This window comes from Copadichromis virginalis, linkage group LG12 (assembly GCF_057382275.1).
Source record: "Copadichromis virginalis isolate Kocher_CV1m ecotype Utaka linkage group LG12, C_Virginalis_male_GT1.1, whole genome shotgun sequence".
Lineage (NCBI taxonomy): Eukaryota > Metazoa > Chordata > Actinopteri > Cichliformes > Cichlidae > Copadichromis > Copadichromis virginalis.
Genome location: NC_140629.1, coordinates 6,727,975 through 6,751,168, shown reverse-complemented (window position 1 = coordinate 6,751,168; position 23,194 = coordinate 6,727,975). Strand labels below are relative to the sequence as shown.

Here is a 23,194-nt window from a genome sequence, read left to right as displayed (position 1 = left end):
AGTCAAAATCTTAAAGTATTTCAGCTTTTACAATCCGGTGATAACAGGTAAACACAAAGGACATTTTAAGTTACTTAGATCTAAAACAGAAACTAACCTTTATTGCCTTGGGGTTGAGGGAAACTGCTAATGCAGACCTCGGCTTTGATCCCCGTCTTCTCCGGCGTCTCTCCTGCTTGCTGGATGAGTTTATTTTTCTTCTTCTCTGAGGCAGCCTTCTTTGCCTCTAGTCGGCGCTGTCGGCATGACTTGGCAGGTTCGGGCAACTTGCGCACCTCACGGCGGAAAGCGTTAAGCACCTGGATAGCTCCTGTCTCCATCTTGCGGTTCTGGGCCTCCTCGCTGCCAAACTCATCTGTCGGGGATAACGTGTAAAGAGGCAACACGTGGAGCTGCTCGTCCTCTGGGACTTCTCCCACTGTTCGGTTGTCCTCCTTTGTCAAAGTACACACCTGGTAGAGCGTGGCACAGAGTGTGTGATAAAACAGCCGCACTTTTTATGTAGCATTTTCAGCTCATTAACAATGTAGCCATTATTCAGTGCAAAAAAGAGAAAGGTTTAATGATCTTACCACTGTGCATCCATTGTACAGGTTGTGCTGGTCCTTATGAGCGTGAGCACAAAAGTCCATGCAAGCAGTGATTCCAGAGAATGGACGGCCTTCCTTCAAGCCCAGCCTGCATTCAGGAGCTTTGGACTCTGTCTGGCACTGAAGTAAAGGACAGAGATAGCATTAAACCAGCTATAGGAAGGGACTCATTTCTGCATTCTTAAAATACACAGAAACACAACACTTAAGATTGCTTCCTTTCTCAAAGCCAAGTCCTCACAGGTGTACTAAATCATAAGGTAATAATGCGTGCGAGTTGGTTTTGCGTCTTTAGAAACATCTCCTGCTGAGATCTTCTTTCCTATGTTGGTTTGCTAATAGACATGTGCCTGTACAACACACCTGGTTACTGTAGGCTTGTGGTGCTAGTTGCTTGTACACAGGAGCCACCTCAGTTGCCAGAAGCTGGAAGTTATCCCTGAGTTTTTCCTCCTGATGATGAAAACATGAATCACAGGTCAGACAAAACTATAAAGTGGTATCTTAAAATTTACAGATGCTATTCTGAAAAGAACAAGAAGAGAAAAGAATTTTAAAATAAAAAAATAATATTAATCTTCTCATTTGCATACATATGTACTCATACAATGCTTGTAAAAAGGCAGCTTTCGCGTGATGAGTACCTCTTCAGGGTGTTCTCCCTGTAACCTGAACTTTCGCGGCATTTTGCTTCGTGCGTACTTGCAGCCGTTAAAGTACATACTCCATGAGCAACCAAAAGAGAAGGAAGCACCACAAGTTTCAGGATCCTTGCCTTGACAGGCACAAGTACGGCTGTAGGGGGAGACAGAGAGCACACTGAGCTTCATTCATAGAAGACGTGCAGTCTGGCATGTTTTACTACCTCGTGTGCACCACTGTAATTGAGAGTGTTAGCGAGACAGTTGGTTTCATTTGAAGCAATCAATGTTGAATGGTGTTACAGCAGATCATCTTAGACTTAAGCCACACATTTTAATAATGTCCGGTTTTATTAAAATTGCTTTATATGTCAAAGTTACTATATGTTACACACATATTGGAGGGAAACACAAAGGCAGCTTCAGTGCCTACACAGAAGATAGAAGCAAGACTTATTTCTCCATCCCAGATGGTGAGTGGTTCACATATCTAAGCCACCAGACACGGGGGTGTGTTAACATTTACTCATGGTTAGCTGAAGGGCTGGGTACTAGGTGAACAGTGTAACAGAGAACAAAATGTACACATTTCATTTTTGTCGTAATTCTTGTCTTAAAATTCACTTTTATGTCATGAATATGAACTTTGGACAAATTTGATCCGGTCAGGATATTTTCCACACTTCTCCACTGCTTCTGACTTATTCCCACTACTGGAAATATAAATACAACAATAGTGTTGTTAAAGTGAGGAAGCATTGTGAACATGCAAAGAGGCTGGACACATGACTGACTAGCAGTGAATGTGATGAACAATAACCTGTGCTTTCACACATGGGTGAAACACCACTCTGCCTTTGTACTAGAGAGTCGGCAGGTTTAAGACAGGCTAATGTCTAACCGGACTGAGTCAGACATTACTGTTGTCACACGCACTTCTGTCTAAGGATGTTTATAAATGTTCAGGACAACCATGTGTGGCATGTGTGAAAAAGATACCCAGAGTTTAAACACCATCTGCTTCAAAAATCAATATATTCAAAAGTCCATCCATTTCCTGACAGACATCCAGAATGAAAAACTAGCCATCCCCTACTCACTCCTCATTGAGGCCACAGCGTCGGCTGGTGGGGTTGCCATGTTTGGTGAGCGTGTCTGTGACCTCTCTGTACAGTTGGTCAGCCAGGGCCCTCGGTACACCTTCCCAGGCTATAATGACGACGATGATGACAGCATTGTCACAGCGATGGCCTGCACGTTGCCTCACCATACACAGCAGCTTCTCTTTCTCGTTGCCTCTACGGATCACCTGACAGGAAACAAAGCTTGTGAGCTTTTACTCGCACACAAAAATCCAATGCTAATAAAGCCAAATACAATTTCAGTCAGTTGATAGGATGTTCCAAGAGCTCCTTGTAGTTCCTGCATTTGGCCAGCAGATGTCCAGCACACCCATACATTTTGATATAGTGACAAACCAGACATAGTTGAGGGTTACATTTTATTTAAGAAGGATATTTACTCCTTGAACTAAAGTCTGACCCACTTCTGTGACTGAATACCACTTCTTTAAGTCAGTTCCCCTAGCTTCCTAATCTTTCTGTCTTAAAACACACCCAAACAGTCACCCTCCCTCAGCAGGGTGGTTGTTTTGAATCCATAAAGTCATTAGCAGGATGTGTCAGGGGTGACACAGGAGAGGAGGCCAGGCAGTTGTCACAGAGTGAGACCTCCTACTGATTTGCTCACTGTGGATGGCAACTCGCCTGTGTGTCTCCCCAGGACCCCTCACTATACAAACATGCACACACACTCACATGTCACATAAATTGCTTGTTGACAGGCTGTCAGTGTTGGCAGGTGGGATAAACACTGAAAAAAACTCTCACTCTCACTTTTTTATCTTTCACTTGAACTGACACAAATGTTAGCACCCGGTCAGCCTCTCTTTACTCTTAGGGCCTTGGTTGGTCAAAGCCCATTGGTCGCTTTGTGCACTCCTGGAGATACCATCGGAAAGCGTCACAGGTACCTGCTGCAGTATTCTCCTGAACAATAGGCGTCGCTCCACATCAGCGCTGATACAGGAGAAGACGAAGGCAAAACTGGAAGCAAAGCCTCATCTTTTCAAACTGCTGCAGCATATCCCACGGTATAATCTATGTACCGCTGAGCTTCTGTATTCATCATTAAAACCAAGGTAAAAATGACACGATTGTACATGCGTGTCTTCAACCTGATTGCAGCTGTAGCACCATGTAACAAGAGGTGCACAACAGCAGCTAGGGCGTCAACCCTTTTTGACCGGTGCTGTTCACCACATACCAGTCGGAGGGTATAACAGGCTCTTTAGTGGAACATTCATTTATAAAATGAACATAATTTTTACTGATGCATGAATCAAACGAGCAGTAAACTTCTTATAGACTTCAGCTCAAGATATTACTCCCCTGGCTGTTAGAAAGGCACTTAGCACTGGTTTCACTTTTCAGACCCAAAAGCTATGACATGCCCCTCCTTTATATACAGTGTAGGGACATGTTTCTCAACACTATTGCTCACTGTCTGTTGTAGGCATGTGTGTTGGAAGTTATCCAGCATCTTTCAAAACCGCATTTTGGATGTGCTGTGATGCTACTTACCCACTTAGCAATAGGACATCCGTGGGAACTCTTTCCCTCTTTGCCTGTGTAAACCACCTTCTCAATCCGGATGGCTTCCCCCTTCTCTCCAAACCTGCATACAGAGAGACGCAATTCACTGTTTTACTGCATGTCTGACTTTAGTGTTGTGACACAAAAACCTGACACTCTCAATGTCCTACATATAAAAACACATTGCAGTCATTTCTATGTTTTGTCTCCGTAGAGAAACCAAACCAACCACAAGGAACTGGGGCATTTAAATACTGAACCTTCATGTTTTGCTGCAGGGGACTTGTTATGCTCATTTCCAGCTCCATGTAACTAGAAAAGTTACATGAAGTTTTGCACATTTCAAAATATTCCTTGTTTATCTCAAGTCAGACTTGATGAAGACCCCTAAATTCATTCACTGTGTAGAACAAAGTGTTCAGCTTCCTTTAAGCCAGCTTTATTCTGAATAGCTACCGTCTCACAAACAGAAGGCCTAAATCTCAGGTAGGTGTGGCGTTCATGCAGCCAGTTCTCTGTACCTGTGAGATGGTCATATTCAGGATATCCACTCTCACTGACATCACACAGATCCAAAAGTAGAAAAATGGTGTGAAAAGGAGCATTCACAGAAGCGTGAAAGCCTGAACCTTCAAAAAGAAACTGCATATTCTGACCTTATTCTTTGAATTTTACAGAACTGACTGTAACAGCAACCAAGGAAGGTCACCTTTAAGAGCTATACTCAAACCCTCCAAAAGACTACACACATGTAGTTAGGTGCAGGTACAGTTTCTAAAGGTACTGTGTTTCAAAAAATGTTGTAAAACTGGGAAAACTTTCTAGTTTGTCCATGTGTTCAAAAACCATGGAAAAGTGTGACATTACTGATTAAGAGAGCAGAAAAATATGCTGGCCAAATGCTATTGGTACCAAAACACAATAACTATGGACAATGAACGGCTACTCAGTAGCAGTTCCAGCAGCACCTGATCAGTAACAGGAGATTTCAGATTTCCACTGAGGGATATTAATCAAAGTTTTCTTATTGCCACAAGTGACCTCATCAGCAGTGGTTCTTAGTCTTTATTCCAAATGTTCGTTTTGCCTTTCTCATTTTTCTCCACCTCTAAGTAGTCTGAGGGAGTAGCATTATATGTCAATCCTGACAAAAACAAGTCAACTTGATTAGGAGTGCATGTTCACAGTCCTCTGCTGAGATTCACACAAGCATGGCAGAGTAAATCTGATCCCTTAGCTTCCAAAACAACTCGGGCCAAAAGGACTTCTCTTGGACATATTTCTGTGCTGATAGTAGCTTGAATGCATTAGCAATTGTACACAAACATTTCTGTTTGTTTTTGTGTCCTAATGGTGCGTGGTGTGTATTTCTGCAGGTCTGTTTGTAGTTGCACAGGAGGAGAGGGGGGTCAGAGGTTGCACCGGGGCGCGGGTATGTCACTGGGCCTTGTCAGATGTTTGTTCACAGATCATATCAGGTCTCCTGTCAGCCAGATACCTGCCATTGTGAAAACCTCAGCCTTGAGCAGATTTGGCATGGCAGTGAATACGCCGTGCACCTCCTGAATAGGAATCACCCTGAGGTGGCTGAGAAAGTGGGAGGGGATTAGACTCTGTCACCACAGGGGTGGCTGGCTAGGGTGAGGGGTAGGTCAAAGGTCAGCCAGGGACTATAGGGGCTTAACATCTTGCGTCATCTCTCAAATAGCAAAAAGTGGACTCTGGTTGAACACTCCCTCCCCTCACTTACTCAAGCTGCGCTCTCTGGGAGCTAATGACTCATTGGCCCTACAGAAATCCAGCCTCTCAATGAATAGCAACTACTACAGCATTCAGCATTGTGAAAATGAAGCTTAACACAAGTGAAAGATGTGGTAAAAAAAAAAGGTTAAAGTGTGTTTACATTCTGCAGAGAAAGATATTCATTAATTCAACCTTGAAAAGAGTTGTTTCGTGGCATGCTTCTGCAAGATAACCCAACAGCAATTTCATTACTGAGGCTGCAGCTGCAGTTTGTTTATTAAGGGTTCTATACATGAGATTACAGGAGCAAGCAATTATTTGTGGTGTAAAGATCAAGTGGAGTTATGGTGTTTCTATCAGAAAAGGAAGTCACACTTCCTCCGTGTGTTGCAATTTGAGCTTCTCTTTTCAGTGGTTAGGTAGCCGGTCTGGCTGCACATGATTCCCCCTCCCTCTAATGGGCTCATTATGCGCGTCCACCCAGCCTCTTGCGAATGGTACCAAAGAGAAAAAGTGCCATCAAGTCCTCTGGCACAAGCTGCACTTTAGTGTCATTTTGGTTTCAGCTGGTCAAGCACTCGTCAGCTTTTGCAATATTCCCCAAGTTGAAGACACGAGTGCACGATCATGTTCGTTTTGACCTCCAATTCACTGATCTATCAGTACAGGAGAGTTACAGAGATTATACAGTCTGACGCTTTCTGGAAAAACTTTACATTTGCTTCCAGTTTTCACTTCTTCTACCCATACACCTGACGTAGAGGTTTAGTATGGGTGTCGCTATCGCTCAGGAGAACACTGTAGCGAGTACTCGCACCCTCAGTACTGGTACAAATGGTATGTCTGGATACTTTGCTGTTTGTGTGCAATACTGCCAATACGTGGAGCATAATGGGCCCATAAAGGTGTTCTACCTTCCCATCCTCCCTGCATTTATAAAGGGAATAAGAGTATTTAAAATTACGTTACTTTGCTCTCTAAAATGCCCTTTAAAAATAAAAGCATTTAGAAAAAAAGATCTTTAATAATGTTATTTACCTAATTTATATGCACATCTACACATATACAATCTATTTATATAGATGCACATGTGACAACACATTTTTTTATCTTTAATTTGTGACATTTCTTGTGAAATTTTAAGTTTCACACAAACCAAACTCATTTTTACATCTACATTATTCATAAATAAGGTTACCCATCTCTCTGTCTCCCCTCACTGCTTCAATGTTCATTTTTTCCTCCATATTTTATTGTATTTTGTCATCAGTTGTTCTTCCTTCTGTGTTCTTCCCATTATCAGCTGTCATCTGCTGCTAATCCTGTGCTTTTTGCTCTGCCTGTGATATGCTGATGATGCTGATATTTCCTGTTCCTCCTACTAGATTCTAGGTCACAGATTCCCTAAGGACAAAATGTGAGGAGGAGGACTCATGAGAAGAGAAGAGAAGAGAAGAGAAGAGAAGAGAAGAGAAGAGAAGAGAAGAGAAGAGAAGAGAAGAGAAGAGAAGAGAAGAGAAGAGAAGAGAAGAGAAGAGAAGAGAAGAGAAGAGAAGAGAAGAGAAGAGAAGAGAAGAGAATATACCTTGTCTCCATCAGGGTTCGTATGGAGGCCACAGTAGGTCCAGATCCCAAGTGATTGTAGTAGGGCCCTTCATCTTTTTCAATTATGTGCTCTGAGGGGGGGGACAGTACAGAGTAAGAACACAACATTTTATCTGAAAAACGAATACAAACTGTAGCAGCAATTGACAATAAACACTGGATTTTTACAGTGTATCAGTGATTCCACTACAGCATGAATTCAACACAGAATCAGAACAAGATTGGGTAATATAGTCACTGCTGTTCAAATCTATAGCTTTGGTGGTAATGTCCCCTAACACCAGCCTATTTAAAACAGTTTCTCTTTTGAATTTGAATCTTTGGTTTTAAAAACATTTTTGCCTTTCACATTGACCAAAAATTTTACATCTAAGCCCCAATTCCTAACAAACCAACTCTTGGATCTGAGTGTCACTTAAATTGCACACAAAGAAGACTTGAAAAGTACAGCTTGGCTTTGCATGTTCTCACATGTTGTAGTGTTTTGTAAAAGGACAAAGGTACAGCGGATGTGCTTTGATGTATTTCTGGCCAAACTCAAAGATATTTTCTTTGTAGGTAAAGCCAGATCTTCTATGAGAAGCATGTGAAAGTAGAGCTCATTGCGACATCCAGTTCAAACACACGTTCACACACATGAACGCACACACACAGGGAGTGGTGTGGGGAGCAAAACATGGTGAAGCAGAAGCTTTTTGAGGTAGTGTGTGACTCAGTATGTAGGGATGTTTAGAGGGAGTGTTAGTGTGTGTGTTTTGTGTACATCTGAGGTGATGTTGTGCATGAGTATGTGTGAGCATTTGACCATTCCCCTGCACAAAACCTATGGTTTTAAACCACACCCTATGACTTCAGTGTTACATTTTCTATGAGATACTGTGCAGATTAATGGTATGATGGCCTCGAGGAATTTCGCATTGCCCAGCTGTATCAGCTAACTGTGTGTTGTTAAACTAACATTGTGTTGTTCTTGCTCTTGTATCATTTCTAAAGTACAACTGTGGATGCCAACATTACCAAAAATGCCCTTAATGCGCTCCACACTATCAGATGATTAAAATGCGGTCTTCCACTCTGTGTGTGTGTTGTGTTTGTATGTGTGTGTGGTTGTGTCCAGAGGCAACATGAGGTCACATTCTGCTGCTGGTGAAAGGAGGCTCCAGGGCGTGGTTCATGGCAGGAAATGGAGTAGTCATAGTCCATTTATGTGCAAAGAAAAAAAATATGTGTGTATATGTATATACTGTATCCTGTCTGTGTTAAAAACAACAAATTCCTATGCAGTGTTATGCTATACTGCTTAGAAAAGGAAATGTGTAACATAATTATGAAGGCTTGTTGTTTGTTGGTCTTTACCCCTAGTAACACCACATGGTTAGCAAGTGTGTGTCATTGACACTGCTCTTCCCACTGCTGTGCACTCCTTTTAGTGCTCAGATGCAACACAATTTTATGGACCAGGCCTTAATCCATCCCAAATCCACACCCAGCAAACTGTCAGTTTACCCGTTTTCTCCACGTCTAGTCTTGGTTGTAAAACAACTCGTCCGACCAGCCAACCTAACCCCTGGATACACTTCTTGGGCTTTCTGAGTCAGTCACACAACAGGCTTAAAAGGCTGTGCAATGCATGGAATACAATGTACATGCAATACAAAAGATTCCATAAATTACACATGCATATGCGTAAATAACATAAACATATTTATATTTGTTTGAAAAATGGGAGTCCTAAAACTAGTCCGTGTACATCGAGTGGCTGTTGTGTGGCTGTTAGATCACAATCGATTTTTAATCAAAGTTGTCAATCAAATGTTGCAGTAAAAAAAGCTTTCTGTATTATACTTATATCACAAAAAGGATTTTTTGCCTTGTCAGAGAGACTGACTGGAAATGCTGTTGTAGGTGGACACAGTGACAACATCTATCTGTTTATGGTATAGTTTTGTCATCATACAGTGACAAGTGTTGACTGGGAGATAAAATCAATGTGGGCAACTGGTACACAGTAACTCCAAGAAACAGGTTGTCATTTCTTAGTAGCCTGCCTGAGAACACAGTCTCTCGTTATTTGGTTTGTGTGTCGAGTTAATAAACTATTATCCACATTAGCTAACGCAGCAATATTCAGATTTACTGAGTTATTAATTAATGACTTACTGAGACACTATGCATTAGAATAACGTGAGTGTAGTCTAACAAATTAAATCTCCAGCATATAATGTCTTTAAATGAAACATTTCAACTGTAGGACCACCTACTTGGTTGTAAATAAATAGGCTTCCCTAAACAGGGTGCTACCCAAACTATGGGACTGAACTCCATTCTGTCTAACAAAGGCTCTGTTCTGCTTGCTTGCAAGACCCAAACCCACACAAAAGAGTCCTTCTGCCACCACTGCTATTGTTCCTGCATGTTGCCTTTATTGGCCCTCACTGTCACAGTCTAGATGGTCACTACCACGCACCCTGGCAACTTGCACATTCTTTCTTAGCTGCAACCAACCAGAAAACCAGAAAGAACTGGGGTGGGAATGGGGTGAAAAAATCTAAAAGTCAATCTGTTTACATCAATAAGCAAAGTGAAATGCTTACAATGGCCACATAATAGGCTGATTATTTTAGTGGAGGAATAAAACATTTCCAAAGATAACGAAATGTGCTCAAATTGACAAAGACTCAAATTGATCTCTAGTCAGAGATTAATAAGTAATGTTTTCAGAAGACTGATTATTGTTAGACTATTTCTAATTTGTGTCTGAAATGCACTTTGTGGATGGAAAGTAAGCTGTGTGACCATAAGCAGAGGCTGAGATGCAAAAACTTACCCACGCAGGTGCAGGTGGGAAACTCTGCCTGAAGATCCTTGGAAGGAGTACTTAGCAAGCTCTTAGTGGGTGTGTCAAGATAGCGTAAAGGAGAGTCCAAGAAGCCTTTGAGAGATGGTGAAGAGGGCACACCTTCCTTAGTTGGTGTGTCCTCCTCAGAAAAGCAGGTGGTGGACAATACTGTTATATCACCCGAGGATTCAATTTTCATTCGTTTTGACAGCGGAGAAGCTGGCATGCTAAAAGTATCCTGCACCACTCTGGACTGCTGCTGCCTCTCCACTATATCTTCCTGTTTCAGAGGAACTTGAACAGACTCCCTGTGCTGCATCTCCATAGGCCGTTCTGTAGATGCCTGGCTCAAGGATGCCTCACTTTGGGTCCTGGACTCATCTTTGCTCATTCCCATCTGATGATCTCGATGAGGTGTGGGGGTGGGTTGACTTGTGGAAATTAAGGGAAGTGGCTGGGAGGTGGATGATGATGCAGGACTGAGGTCCTGAGGACTACTCAGGGATTCATTCCCTGACTTTGGGGCTGTAGCAGTCTCCTCCACGGGCTGACTGGCAGATACGTCTGGAACTGAGTCCCCAAATTCAGCCTCAAACTGGCGGATCAACTCTTCGTACTTCGGGTCCAAGTTAAAGACGCTTGGTACATTTGAGGTGCTGGGTGAGGATGTGGAGGTCATAGGTGTCATGGTGCTGGTATTACTGGAGGCCAGGCTGCCCATCTCTTCTGACTTATTGTGAGCTGCAAGGCCCACAGGTGGGAGTAGAGGGCCCAGCTGGGCTGGAGTGTTTTCTGATGGAACAGAAACAGTGGAAGTGGGTGTCATTGAGGAATTGAAAATGGATACCTGAGATTGGGCTGGGGCAGGGAGGCCTGCAGCAGCAGCAGCCTGAGTGAAGTTACTGTGGAGGGGCAGTTGGTCGAGTGGACCTAGTTGCAGTTTGGCCAGGGGTGCGGATCTGTCCATCATGTGGACTGGTGGTTTCTGTGTGGTGATCTGAGTCTGAGGCAGAAAGGTTGGCATGGAGGCTTTCTGTTTGGGCTTCTTGATGATTATCTGTTTGGGTTTGGGAAGGGGAGGACCCAAAAACGTCTCAGTCATAGCTTTAAGACCAGGAGATCCTTGGCTGATTTTTTTCCTCTTGGGTTCCTGTTTGATGGCCAGATGTGACAGGGCCTCTGCATCCATCTGTGGCCACCATTTTTTCAAATTTTGGCAAGCCAGAGGCCCACGTGGGCCAACGCCTCCAAAGCCAGAGGGGTGGTTTGAGAAAAGATTCCTCTTGTAGTGAAGGTGCTGTTGTAGAGCTGCCTGAGTGGAGTGGCTAATGGCTGCTTGGCCAGGAGAGAGGGGAGTGCCAGGGTAGTGCTGACCCTGGTGCTGACCATTAGCCATACCATAATGTCCCATGGAGGCAGGGTGATGATAGTGGTCAGCAGAGTCTGACTCTTGTTTTATCCTGACCAATGCCGGGTTATCCTGGGCCTGGACAGTCCCATTCTGGTTCAAGCTAAGTTGTTGCGAAGCTGGAAGCTTAAAAGGAATTTTGCTAAACTTGCTACTGGTGTCACCAAGCAGCTGTTTGAGCTCTGACATGGGGTCTGAGCTACTATGAGGTGCAGTGGCAAGGTGAGACTGAGGCTCAGACTTCACACACATCCATGGATTTCTGTGTTCAGATCCTGTGCCTGAGGCTTGCTGCCACTGCAGGGGATTCGGGTTGAAGCCTGGTGGTTTTCCCTGACACGGGAAGGGAGAGGTAGAGGACTGGACAGGGGTAACATGGGGCGGATGGCCCTGGGATTGGGGTCTGTGGTGCTCACATGACTCTAGGGCCTGCTGGCTAGTTTGTAGTCCTGGAGGGACAGACTGAGAGCGTGAAGAAGATGAGTAGGTGCCAGAAGAGGATGGGATCATGCCAATGCCATTAAGAGGCTGAGATGCGGTGTTTTGGTTGTGTTGATGGTGATGGAGGTTATTTGTGTAGGGGGTTTGACCTGGGGAAGAGGCAGTTTGTGGGCTAGTACCAGATAACTGTGTCAGAGCATCTATGGCGATGGCTGTCTGAAGACTGATGTTCTTCTCCTTGGCTATGGAGAGCACCTGTGGCGAGCAAGGAATCGGTGGTTTGGAGCAGGGCACTTGATCTGGGTGAGTGCCTTGGCTTTCCTGTTGCTGCTGGGAGCATGAAATAGACAGATGGTGGCCACCATTTACTTGTTGGTAGGTCTGAGAGTGATGCAGCAAATGGGGTTGCTCTATGTGAGGTTGTAAATGTGAGGGAGTATCAACCAGTTTGTGGGAGCCTTGATCCTCATTGGTTGCTAATTTTATCTTCTTTTCCAGCCATTCAAGGTAGTCTGGACAGTCAGGCCCATCACAGTCGCAATTGGGAGGCTTGTGTCCATGTTTTGCTTGGCTCAGTGCTTTCTGTAAGGTCTCCAGGTCTTCTGAAGGTGGGCAGCTACCCTCAGGAGCCCCTGCAGAGATTCTAGCTTGAGCCTTCCCAGCGCCTGTTTCCTGGGTAAACTTCTCATACAAATAGGCTGTAGTAGCCTGCAAGAGGTGGCAGGAAGAGGAGGAAGAATGAGGCAGTGAGCCAGCAATAGCAGAAAAAGCCACCAGATTGTGAGCATCCTCCATGTCTGCATGGTGTACAGGTTCAGCAGGGGTTGCACCACACGTTTGCTGTTGTTGGGTGTCGCTGACCTTGCCATGTCCAGGCACCCAGCACTGCCTTGGCAGCACGCTTTCTGCACACTGCTGCTCTGTTTCTATAGATGGCTCACCATCATTAGGGTACTGATTCACCCCATTGGCCAGTTCCAGGCTCAGCGCGCCTTCCTGGAGGCGGTCATGTGACCCAATTTCCATCTGGCCTCCACTTCTGGGGCCATCCACTGAAGTAACTTTGTGAACAGTCTAAAAGACAAACACAGAGCACAGGTAATGAGGATGTGAAAAACAATGGATTCAGATGCACATCGTACACATTAGGTATGGCTTTAAAATAGTAATTGTGCTAAACTAGATTATGCTATACTAAATGTACTCATGGCATTCAGTAGTTACTATTACAGCATTCCTTGGATGAGTATCAACCCAGTAATCCAGGACTCCATTCCCTTCTTTCCAGCTCTTATCCAGAGTTTGCCACCCACCTCTCACACATGCATAGCATAAAGTTTCTCCGGGTCACACCAGTAAGGCTGGTGTAAACTCTTCTCATATTCAGTGGGCTTATTTTACAACTGGTAAGTCACAGGTCACGTGACAAAATTCCACAGTTGTTTATAAATGGACGTTCTACTTGAGATCCGCTGGGCTATACAAAGCAGGCAGTGGTGTTAGGAGACATTGTGAGCCAGATGTGGGAAGCACAGGGAAAAGAAAATGCAGTACAAATCCACATCCTTGGACTCTGTTTTCATAATTTATTACTGGAAATATTAAAAAAAAAACAAACACTGAGGACTTATCAGCATTTTACTCTTATCTCAAGAAACCAATAAGGGAAACAAGTCAAATACTTAATGTAGCTTTTCAGAAACACAATTACTTGATTAGAACGTGTAAATGTTTATAATTTCTAAATGTAAATTATAAAATAATAAATCAAATCGGATAGTGAAGAAGTGGATTCATTATGGCCTATGCCATTTTACCAAAGTGTATAGAATCAAGAAATGTCTTCAGTTCTTTTATATACTAAGTGTCTGGATGTGAGCAGCACAGCTCTGTTTACTGGGTTTGTAGACTCATTTTTTACAAGACCAAAATTCATTTCCTCTGAAACAAGACCTTAAATGGTAAACCCAAATTGGCCTGAATATCTAAAGATAATCTCCTGTCTAACAGCTACTCATCAGTAGATATAAATCAAGCTGAGCAAAGATCAAACTGCTATGGATGTTGAAAGTACAGTCATGAGATTTATCTGAGAGAACTGCTGACCAAGTGTGGATTTACAAAATACTGGTGTCCTTTGTTCAAGAGTGAAGGGACATTTTAACACAGCCTCATGATTGAACAATACAGTTATTTTGTCATGACACCAACACAGAGGGTTTTAACCCCTGTATGTATGCACTGGTGTTTAGTTTGAATACATACTGGATATAACCCCCCAGCAGATTATGTATCATATGATTAATGCTTATTTAAAGACCCATTCTATTTTTAGGAAGTTGGGGAAGGTCAAATAGTGAAAGCAGAAGCAAACTGAAAACAATCTGCTTCCATGTCACCACTTCTGAACCAGAATTTTCAGTATAAAATAAGACCAAAAACCTTTCTGTTTTTGTGATTTAAGCAACACTGTTATGTGGGACACCAGTGGCTGGTTATATCTTTTGGTGGCAGTCCTATGTCCTACACCTAGAGATGTACAGGAACAGGAATATCAGGAGACCATGTTTTGCATCTTATTTGAATCTTTCATACTGTGTGCTGCTTTGTTGTCCCTTTAATTCGTTTCGTTGCGCTCTCTTTTCATCTTTGCTTCCACTTATTGGATAAGTGTAACAAAAGTCCTTGTTAACATTTAGGAAAAGAATGTGATTTGTGTTAAAAGACACACTTCACAACAGAAACCCTGCACATCAAAAAGTGAAGTCTGCCTGTTGTGTTTAAATGTGATGCAAAGAGGTCTCATGAAAACAGGCTGCAAAAAAACAACTCATACATTGGTGAGTCAGACTTTAAGCCTTCACTTAAAGTAAGAGGTTTTCCATCTGAGTGACCACATGCAACATTAATCATGTGATTATTGATTAGTTCTACGATTCAGATTATAGATTGTTATCATGTGGTCTTTTGGCTTGATCACGCAGTAGATTCAGCAGGCACAATACTTCCCAAGTCAGGTTTCACAGTTGATTTGATGCTGGGCTTGCATGAGAAGTGGTTGAAAAAGCAAATTCACTAGTTTAATTCAATAATTTACAGACACTCCCAAGCATCAAGCACCCCACAGCTATAGGAGGATAGCTTAAGTTATCATTTATACAGTAAAAGCGCATTACTAATGGACACATATTGCACATAACACTGCACAGAAATTGACCAATGATAGCACTTTTTTAATTCAATAACATTAACAGTCCCATGAGTCTTTGCTTTCTCTGACACAAAACTGTCCAGAATCCCAAGTGACTGCCCCTCTCAGCTTGATACAGTACAGAGGGTCGACTCATACAGGACAATTAAAACACTGCTGCAGTTTTAAATCTGTGCTTTATTGTTTCTGCGTCATTAGTTACTATGACATCCATCTCAAGTCAAAGCAAGCCATTTTTAGGGACATTTTGTGTGATGATTACTCATTTTAAGCTTTCAGTGTTTCCACATTGTTGAAACGTGATCACTGAGCATGTATATATATGTAGTGACAGTGGCTTGTGCTATAAACCATGTGCTTTTCAAACATTAGTGTAGCAGTTCAGGAATTTGATTCACTAGTTTTCATTTCTGATTTCTGGTTTCTCCATATCTAAAATGACTGTAGGCTGTGAGGCTTTTCATAGTTTGACTTCCTTTTTTCGGAGATTGCAGCTCTATACTATTATCTCTTTTCCTCCAAGTCAAAATGCCAACCTGGTCATCTTGAAATACATTTTCAAACTTTTTATTTTAGTCTGCTTGAACAATGGAACAAAATGTAAAGTGGTGTCGATCTTTCAAAAGTTATGTTGTTAAATTTGTCTAAATCTCAGTGATCTTAATACATTAAGTCCAGATGTGGTTTGCAAATAAAACCAGTGAGTGTACAAGCCATTCAGTCTTCAGGTTGGTTCCTTGTAGATTATATTATAATGAATCCATCAGAGAAGAAAAGCAAACAAAGATAATCCAAGGGCAGCTTCAGAAATCATTGACAGAGTTCATGTTGTTGCATTTGAACTTGCTCAGAGGTTCACAGGAGAGTGAAACAGTGGCACTATATGACTACATTAGATGTGCTAGCAACACAGAGGGAAGTCTGCAGGCTGTATTACAGTAAATAGTTGAGATGCTTCAATTCGCACCTGCTGCATGCTTTGTGCAGTTGTGTTCAGTTTAAAGAGCCCAAAAAACTAGAAGATGCTTGAAGATCATGTTGCAGAGGAAGACGTTATTTGTTTTATGCATACACTTTTAAATATATAATGTATGTAGATCTGAATCACTCAGTATTAGATCATCCCCACCAGAAGAAAAGAAAGAAAGAAAAGGGCTTCAGTTTGTAGCTCCATTAGTGTGCGGTAGCAGAAGTGAGCCTGATGTCCAGCTTCCCCATCATTTGAATATTATTGAAATGAGCCTTTGAAGTGGCTAATTACTGGACATTCTGTAAGCCTTCTGAATTCACTTTCTGTACTGGGTGTCTAGCAGGCGGCTCCCAGGGGGGGTTGCTGGTGTTATGGGTGAGAGGTGAAGCTGGTTTGGAAACCGGAGAGTTTTAGAGGAGGGTGCAGCGAACAGCCGGCATGCAATACGTGAGAGGCCCCATGTTTTTACTATCAGTAGCATCAGATGGGAAAGAGGAAGGGGGGGTGGAGGTAGCTGCGTGCAGTTATGAAAACTGCAGTGTGTTGAAACAGAGCGACTGCAAGACTGCATAACCTACGAACCCACAATCACGCACAGTCACACACTGACACTCTCTTTTCCTCCTTTTTTCACAGTTGTGCACACAAAACGCAGCAAAAGAAAGGTCAGAGGGGTTCGAAGCTGAACACCCGGAACAAATGGACTTCGCTGAGCTTTGACGCCAAACAAACCCAAACCCTCCTCCACCGCACACACACACACATTAAAGGCTCTTTTGACAAAACTTAGTCGATCTAAAACCAGTCCAAATTGTGAAATGTTGCGCTGACACCTGCACCGCTTCACACCTACCCGGCTGCCCAAACTGCACAAACCACGTGCTTTTGCAAATATTTACACTACGACATAGCCTGTTGTATTCTCTCTGTGTCGCACACAAACACACTTGTGCAGACTTGACACACAAAAACGGCACAAAGTGTATCCAAAAACACCAACCAGCCCAACTGGCTTAGACCTTGTAGAACCTGGTAGACCAGACACTTGAGTCTGGGAGCCCTTTAAACGAGACAAGCCTGTGCAGTTTTGTTTGTGAGAGTGCTCTTTAACCCTGACACTGGAGGGAGGAGACAGAATATGTGAGGATAGTAGAGGTGGCGGCGGCGGTGGCGAGAGCCTGTGAGTAGACAGCTGAACCTAAATCCAACACCAACTCATCCTCCCTCTTATCCTCCTCCCTCTTCTCCCACCCCCTCCCCTTCCCCTTTTTGCTGTCGTGCCGAACATTAAGCAGAGACCCTGACAATATGAAGCTGGCTGAGAGCCTCTAGGACACAGCAAACGCGTACTTACGTCGTCCTAGACGTCCAGACGGGGCTGCCGGTCGAAGAGTGGGGAGCAGAAGAGGAAACAGAGAGTAGCATGAGAATTGCTCGCCGGTGCAGCAGCAGTCCACGAGCGATCTGGCCTTGTTGGGGGGTTGTATTCCTCGTTTTTTTTTTTTTTTCTATTTCTCCCAGCCCGGGCGGCGCGCAGACAGAGCGAGCGGTGACACACACATAAATGCACTCACACACGGCCAGCCGCACGCACAGCGCACACCTCCCCCCAGCACACCGCACACGTTTCTCATTCTCTTGCCTATTCTTATGACCAGCGCTTTCTGTTCTCTGCTTTTTCCTTTCTCATTATCTCTGTCTGCTCCTCCCTTCCCTTTTTCAATATCCTCTTTCTTTCTCTTCACTACAGATGCAGTCGGCTTCTCCTCGCAGCCCCCACCTTCACCTCCTCTCCTCCTCCTCCCCTCTCTCTTTCCCTCCCTCCATTGCCCTCCCTCTCGCGCAGCCTCTCCCTCCATCTCCTCTCCCCTCTCTCTCTCTCGCGCTTTTCAGTGTGTGTTTAGAGCGAGAGGCCATTATCTAAGCCACAGCGGGCACGTACGAATGGAATGGAGGAGTGCGCAGTGAGCAGAAACACAGAGAGCGGTGGGGGGATAGTTGCTAGCAGCAGCAGCAGCAGCCTTGGAAACAGCACAGTGCAGCAGAGCTCCTTACCAGTGAGAAAACCCCTCTCGGTCTCTATCCACACCCATTCCACATTATGTGCTCTGCTGCATTAGATTATGTTATATATAAGGCTCTATCTCTGTCTGTGTGTGTGTTTTGTTTATCGCCATAAGCCCCATACTGGCAATTCTGAGTGTGACAGAGCTTCTCTGCTTTCGACCGCAGAGGCAAAACCAGCGGCTTGCAAACGAAAACGCAATCTCATCGCGCAATGGCATCAACACAGGGAAAAAAAGAAAGAGAGAAAAGGGAGCAGAGAAAAGCATCATTACACTCCTTGTTTATGCCTTTTGTAAACGACATCCGTTTTTTTTCCTCGCGGACATTTTTGCTCCATCTAGATTGGGCTCCACCGCGGGCCGAAGGAGAAACCACCGATGATGGTTGTTCCATCTCCATTTTCATTCCTGTCCGCATTCACATCGCTTCCCTGTTCCTCGTGTGACAGGAAAAGCTTCAGACCTACACCTGTGACTGATAACAGATCCTCTAGGATGCTCTCGCAAGAGAGGGAGAGGATTGCTGGCGCTGTTGCCGGCCCTTTAATCCAAGATCCAAAGGACGCAAACGCAAAGTAGAAGGCTTCCGACTGCAGGAAGCTCAGGGTCACTTGGTTTAAAAGAAATCACCAACACTCTATGATGTCAACTCACTCCTGCAGATGTCGGGAAGCAAACGAAAGAAGACCTATATGCTCAGGAGTAAAGCAGCAAGGCGGCTGAATTGGGCAATGGAGAGTGAGAGGGGCACGACTCTTCAACATCGGTGAGCAAGAGGAACAAAGTGGAGATAGGAAGAGGGAAATCTGTGGAGTACACTGTTGAAACGTGCAGAGTTGATCAGCTGTTCGTGTGATACTGATTCTGTAACCAGAGGTACGAGAGTGGCACAAACAGAAAAAGGGTCAGGAGGTTGCTGCCGAATGAAGACCGCGAGGAGCCGACTAATCACAGTTCATCGATGGCTTCTGTCCTACCCGTCCGCCAGCGTGTGACAACGTTCTCCCATTCCTCACCATTGTCGCCTTTCCTTGATGTCACTGGCATTATCATTATGAACGCCGTCATCGCCTCTGGGTGACCGGCTCTGCGGTCCTCTCTTCGCTCCTACATTGCTGGAGTTTTGGAGAAGATTTAACCAGGAAGAGGAGGAGGAGGTTGGGTATTATGGCCGTCTCCCTCATGCAGATCGCTGTCAGCTCCTGCGTAGTGTTTTTCTCTTATATTACTGAGCATGTGTGAGCTACACTGCACTGTGGCTGGATTAACTTCTGTAGCCCTTCCCTGCTTCACTTCCTTTGGCTTTCCCTGTCTCTCCTGGTCTCTCATTTTCTCTGGCATCTTCAATCTGCCTTTGCCTGTCTCTCTCTCTCTCTCTCTTTCTCAATTCGTCTCTACTGTTTTGTTTCCCGAGCTTTTTGCCTCCATCCAGCATAGCTTATTGCATTACCGTTCCAACACTTTTCTCACGCGCTCGCTCTCTGGCGCTATAAAATTGCACACACTGTCTGTCTCGTTGTTGCCGCACAATTTCATATGTACACACACAGATGAGCGTCAATCCCAAAGAGAAACACAGCCCGAGCCGTCTAAAAAGGAAGGGGAAGGAGAAGTAGAGCATTAAGGTCACGTGACCAGGGAGGGCCAATGAGTGGGAAGGGAGAGTATAGTGAGCGAGAGAGGTAGGAAACACATGTGGCGGTGACGTAGCTGTACCGTCACCGTCATCGTCATCAGTGTCTCCCACCAGGACGCTTGCCTCCACCACTGGGTGGGCGCGTGTCATCCCGAGCACATGCCCACCATCACCAAAACCACACCAAAAAAACTGAAGCTCAGAAAGCACGCTCTTTTTATTCACCCGGCTGGCTGGTGTTCACTCGCTCACTCCCCCGACTGTAGTGACACAGCGTTTCTCGCTCAGCATTTGGCTTAACCCCTGAATCTGTTCTGTACGCACACTTCCTCATTTTAGACATCTCCTGAACACAACAGGCTCCTTAAACAGTCCCATCTTGTGTGAAGTTAGCACTTCCATAGTTTATATCCAAAATTTGGAGAGCGAGGCAAAGAGGATGAAAGAGAACTTAATAAACATGAACTCTGCCTGACTCTGTCACTGTCCACAGCTGAGTAAAACAAAGAAACGCTGTTTGACCAAAACACCAACATGAGGGAAGGGATTCAGCTGTTTCTGACACATGATGTGCCCACACTGTAAATACAGCATGTAAGCTGACACAGTTTGCTCCATGTCAGAAGGCACGAGTAATTTACAGTAAGAGTGCTCTTGATTCAAGCACATGTCTTCTTTGATGACTCATATCAGCTTACATCGGTGTCATTTCACATAAGACATTGCTCAAAATTTCTTCACCACCATCGGACTGGCCATCTCTGACAAAAGGAATAGAAATCTACCGAAGCGAAGCAGCAATGGCAGAAAAGCGCGTTGTCGCTTTAAGATGCTGGCGTGCGTTTCGTGGATTCCAATGCTGCCATTCAGGTTTGTTCAACAGAGCTGGTGTGAAGTCACCTCGTGAGCACAACTGTAGCGCGGTGAAAGAGAACGTTAGAAGTGCAGGGCAGTCGTGCCTTTAGCAAACTTTTGAGTCATCGAGGTTACCTGATATTTGAAATGACAACAACAATCCACGCAGCTTGACATTTAAGTGAAAATGAAATCGCACTTACGGTAAACCTGTAATTCGGCATTGAGAGACACACAGGAGAGGTAACAAAGACTCCTCATCGATCACTTCATTTCACGGTGTAGTCACATTTATCATCCAAGATGAGTTACTGCACGCCCTCATCTCTCTCCCCCTCTCAATTCTCAGGCTCTCGCTCTTTTTCTCAGCAGCACGGAGGAAAGGTCTAGGTTGTAGGAGGGATGACTGACAACAAAAGTCCATCCGCAGCAGTGTGTGTGCTCGCTTATGAGTAAAGCTTGAGTCATCCTCTTCTTTTCAACGAAGTCCTGACACAGAACCCTCAAACAGTGAAACAAGCTTTTCAATTTGCTTTTTTTTTTGCCAGCACCTCGCTAGTGGGAGGTGTACGTGAATGAAGCATACCGACAGAGAACAAAATGTTTGCTTTTCAGGCAGTCTGGGAGTTGAATTCTTGCGATTTCACTGTTAGACGTGTTTTAAAAAAACATTTGTTTCCAGCAGTGACCAAACTCACAGGAGCATGACACAAGGGTCCTTTGCCTCTCCTAACATCACTTCCTGTCAGCTGATTCCATTTCCTCTATCCACCTCTGTGCGCCCCCATCCCCAGCACACATTGTCCCGCATTCTAATGGCATCAAGGTCATCGGATCTGACACACTGTGTGCACCCCCCTCCTTCCCTTTCTCTTTTTTTTTTGCTCCACATCTCTTTATCTTTCACTTCCTGCCCCCCCTCCAAACTGCTCACATGCACGCAGACGCTCCAGTGCATGCACACCAACTGTCAACAAATGCAGAGGCATGCTCTCTCCACTCTCTCCACACACACACACACACACACACACACACACACACACACACACACACACACACACACACACACACACACACACACAGAGTACACACTAGTATGCACACAGTCCACTGAGGGTCACTGGGTTTATTGGTGGGGAGGGGCCAGAGACCATAGGGCACATTATATTTAGCACCAAGGTCGTAATCATAACATATTTTGGAGGGGAGACTTTTAAATGTGTTCTGTATCCTTTCTATCTAGAGACAGAGAACAGATACAGCAACATATGGAGAATTTATGTGAACTTTTATTTGCATAATAAGTCCTGTATGTATATTCTAATGCTTCTCTTATGATTCAGAACACTACACTATTTTCCGTATCGTTTAGTCATTTTTTACAATACAATCTACAAAATGCGTGTGTGCGTGTGTGTGTGTGTGTGTGCATGTGTGTGCGTGAGCGTGTGGGTTTAGGTTTTTTTTTAGTCATAACTGGTTTTCTGAAAAACACATAAAAACAGTAATGAGAAAACTGCCTGTTTGAGTAAGTGTAACTGCATCTGTAACTGTAACTTGAGCAACAAGACTCTTTACCTATTGTTCATTTTCAGGCATCACCTAATTTCATCTGTGCACCTGTCTGTTTGGCCGTTTTTCTCTCTTTGTTTCAGCTTGGTGTCCAAACACACTCGTGCCAAACCCCCACTCAGCCAGGACGGTGTTAAGTTCAGGGTATGTTTAGGTGTAGATTGCACCACAGCGTAGTGTATATCAAGTCTGAGTCATACCTCCTGACATTTGGCACGTGCAAGTCAGCACGGATTGCCCAGCTGGGGGAAGGCCTACCCGCCTATCCCCCGTCAAACCCCACCCCTCGCTATTCCTCACAAAGAGAAATGGAGGAGTGGCTTGCGAAGGAGGAGAGGAGGAAAAAAATGGGAAAGGTGGTGCCGGGTAAGAGGCTGTTAAGCAGGGTGGAGCCACAAAAAGAAGAGGAAGGGGAAGGGGGGGCTGTTTTTAAGAGACAGCTCTTTGTGCTTCAGGATTTGAACAACAGCAGGATCAATGAGCAGAACAGAATGTGTTATCAGAAAGTTTTTGGACCTGAGACAAACAGGGTGAAGGGAAATGAATGAAAAACAAGTGAGTTCAGAACGGTTTGAACCTGTGAAAGAACACTGCGTGCCGCTACCTGCTCGCCTTTTGTATGCCAAGTGCTGAAAAAGAGCTGAGTGGTCAGACTTGTTTGGACAGTGATGTAATCATTAACAGAACGCAGCAGTAAAGATGGGCAGAGTGTGTTCTGACAGGTGAAACACTGACTGAGAGGCTTGGTAATGACTTTTGGGTTGCAATATTAATTTTTAAGACTCGAGAGCGAGAAAGACATAAAGCAACAGAAACCTGCCTCAGCCCCTGCACGGTGGCTGGTTGCCAGCCTTGTCTCTCTCTCAGGACTCGGGCTAAGATTAGCTTCCCATATGTTCAAGTCAGGCGTAGCCAGACTTAAAGGGCCAGTGCTCGACCGTGGCAAAACAAGAAAGCCTTCAC

The 23,194-nt window shown here is 44.4% G+C and overlaps 1 protein-coding gene across 4 annotated transcripts in view; it reads right to left on the bottom strand.

The window, feature by feature from the left end:
* Positions 1 to 23,194, bottom strand: part of tet3 (tet methylcytosine dioxygenase 3) — a 49,521-nt gene that overhangs the window by 7,140 nt on the left and 19,187 nt on the right. For 2 of the 4 annotated variants that reach the window (XM_085474511.1, XM_085474510.1), the window contains 8 exons: positions 10,061 to 12,995; positions 7,214 to 7,304; positions 3,874 to 3,967; positions 2,332 to 2,540; positions 1,235 to 1,385; positions 954 to 1,043; positions 573 to 710; positions 98 to 452 (listed from right to left, as the gene is read on the bottom strand). In XM_085474511.1, the coding sequence (XP_085330637.1) occupies positions 98 to 452; positions 573 to 710; positions 954 to 1,043; positions 1,235 to 1,385; positions 2,332 to 2,540; positions 3,874 to 3,967; positions 7,214 to 7,304; positions 10,061 to 12,995 (4,063 nt within the window). Of the gene's footprint in view, positions 1 to 97; positions 453 to 572; positions 711 to 953; positions 1,044 to 1,234; positions 1,386 to 2,331; positions 2,541 to 3,873; positions 3,968 to 7,213; positions 7,305 to 10,060; positions 12,996 to 17,456; positions 17,902 to 20,862; positions 21,630 to 23,194 lie in introns of those variants that run through there. The other 2 variants (XM_085474508.1, XM_085474509.1) reach the window with 2 other exon arrangements.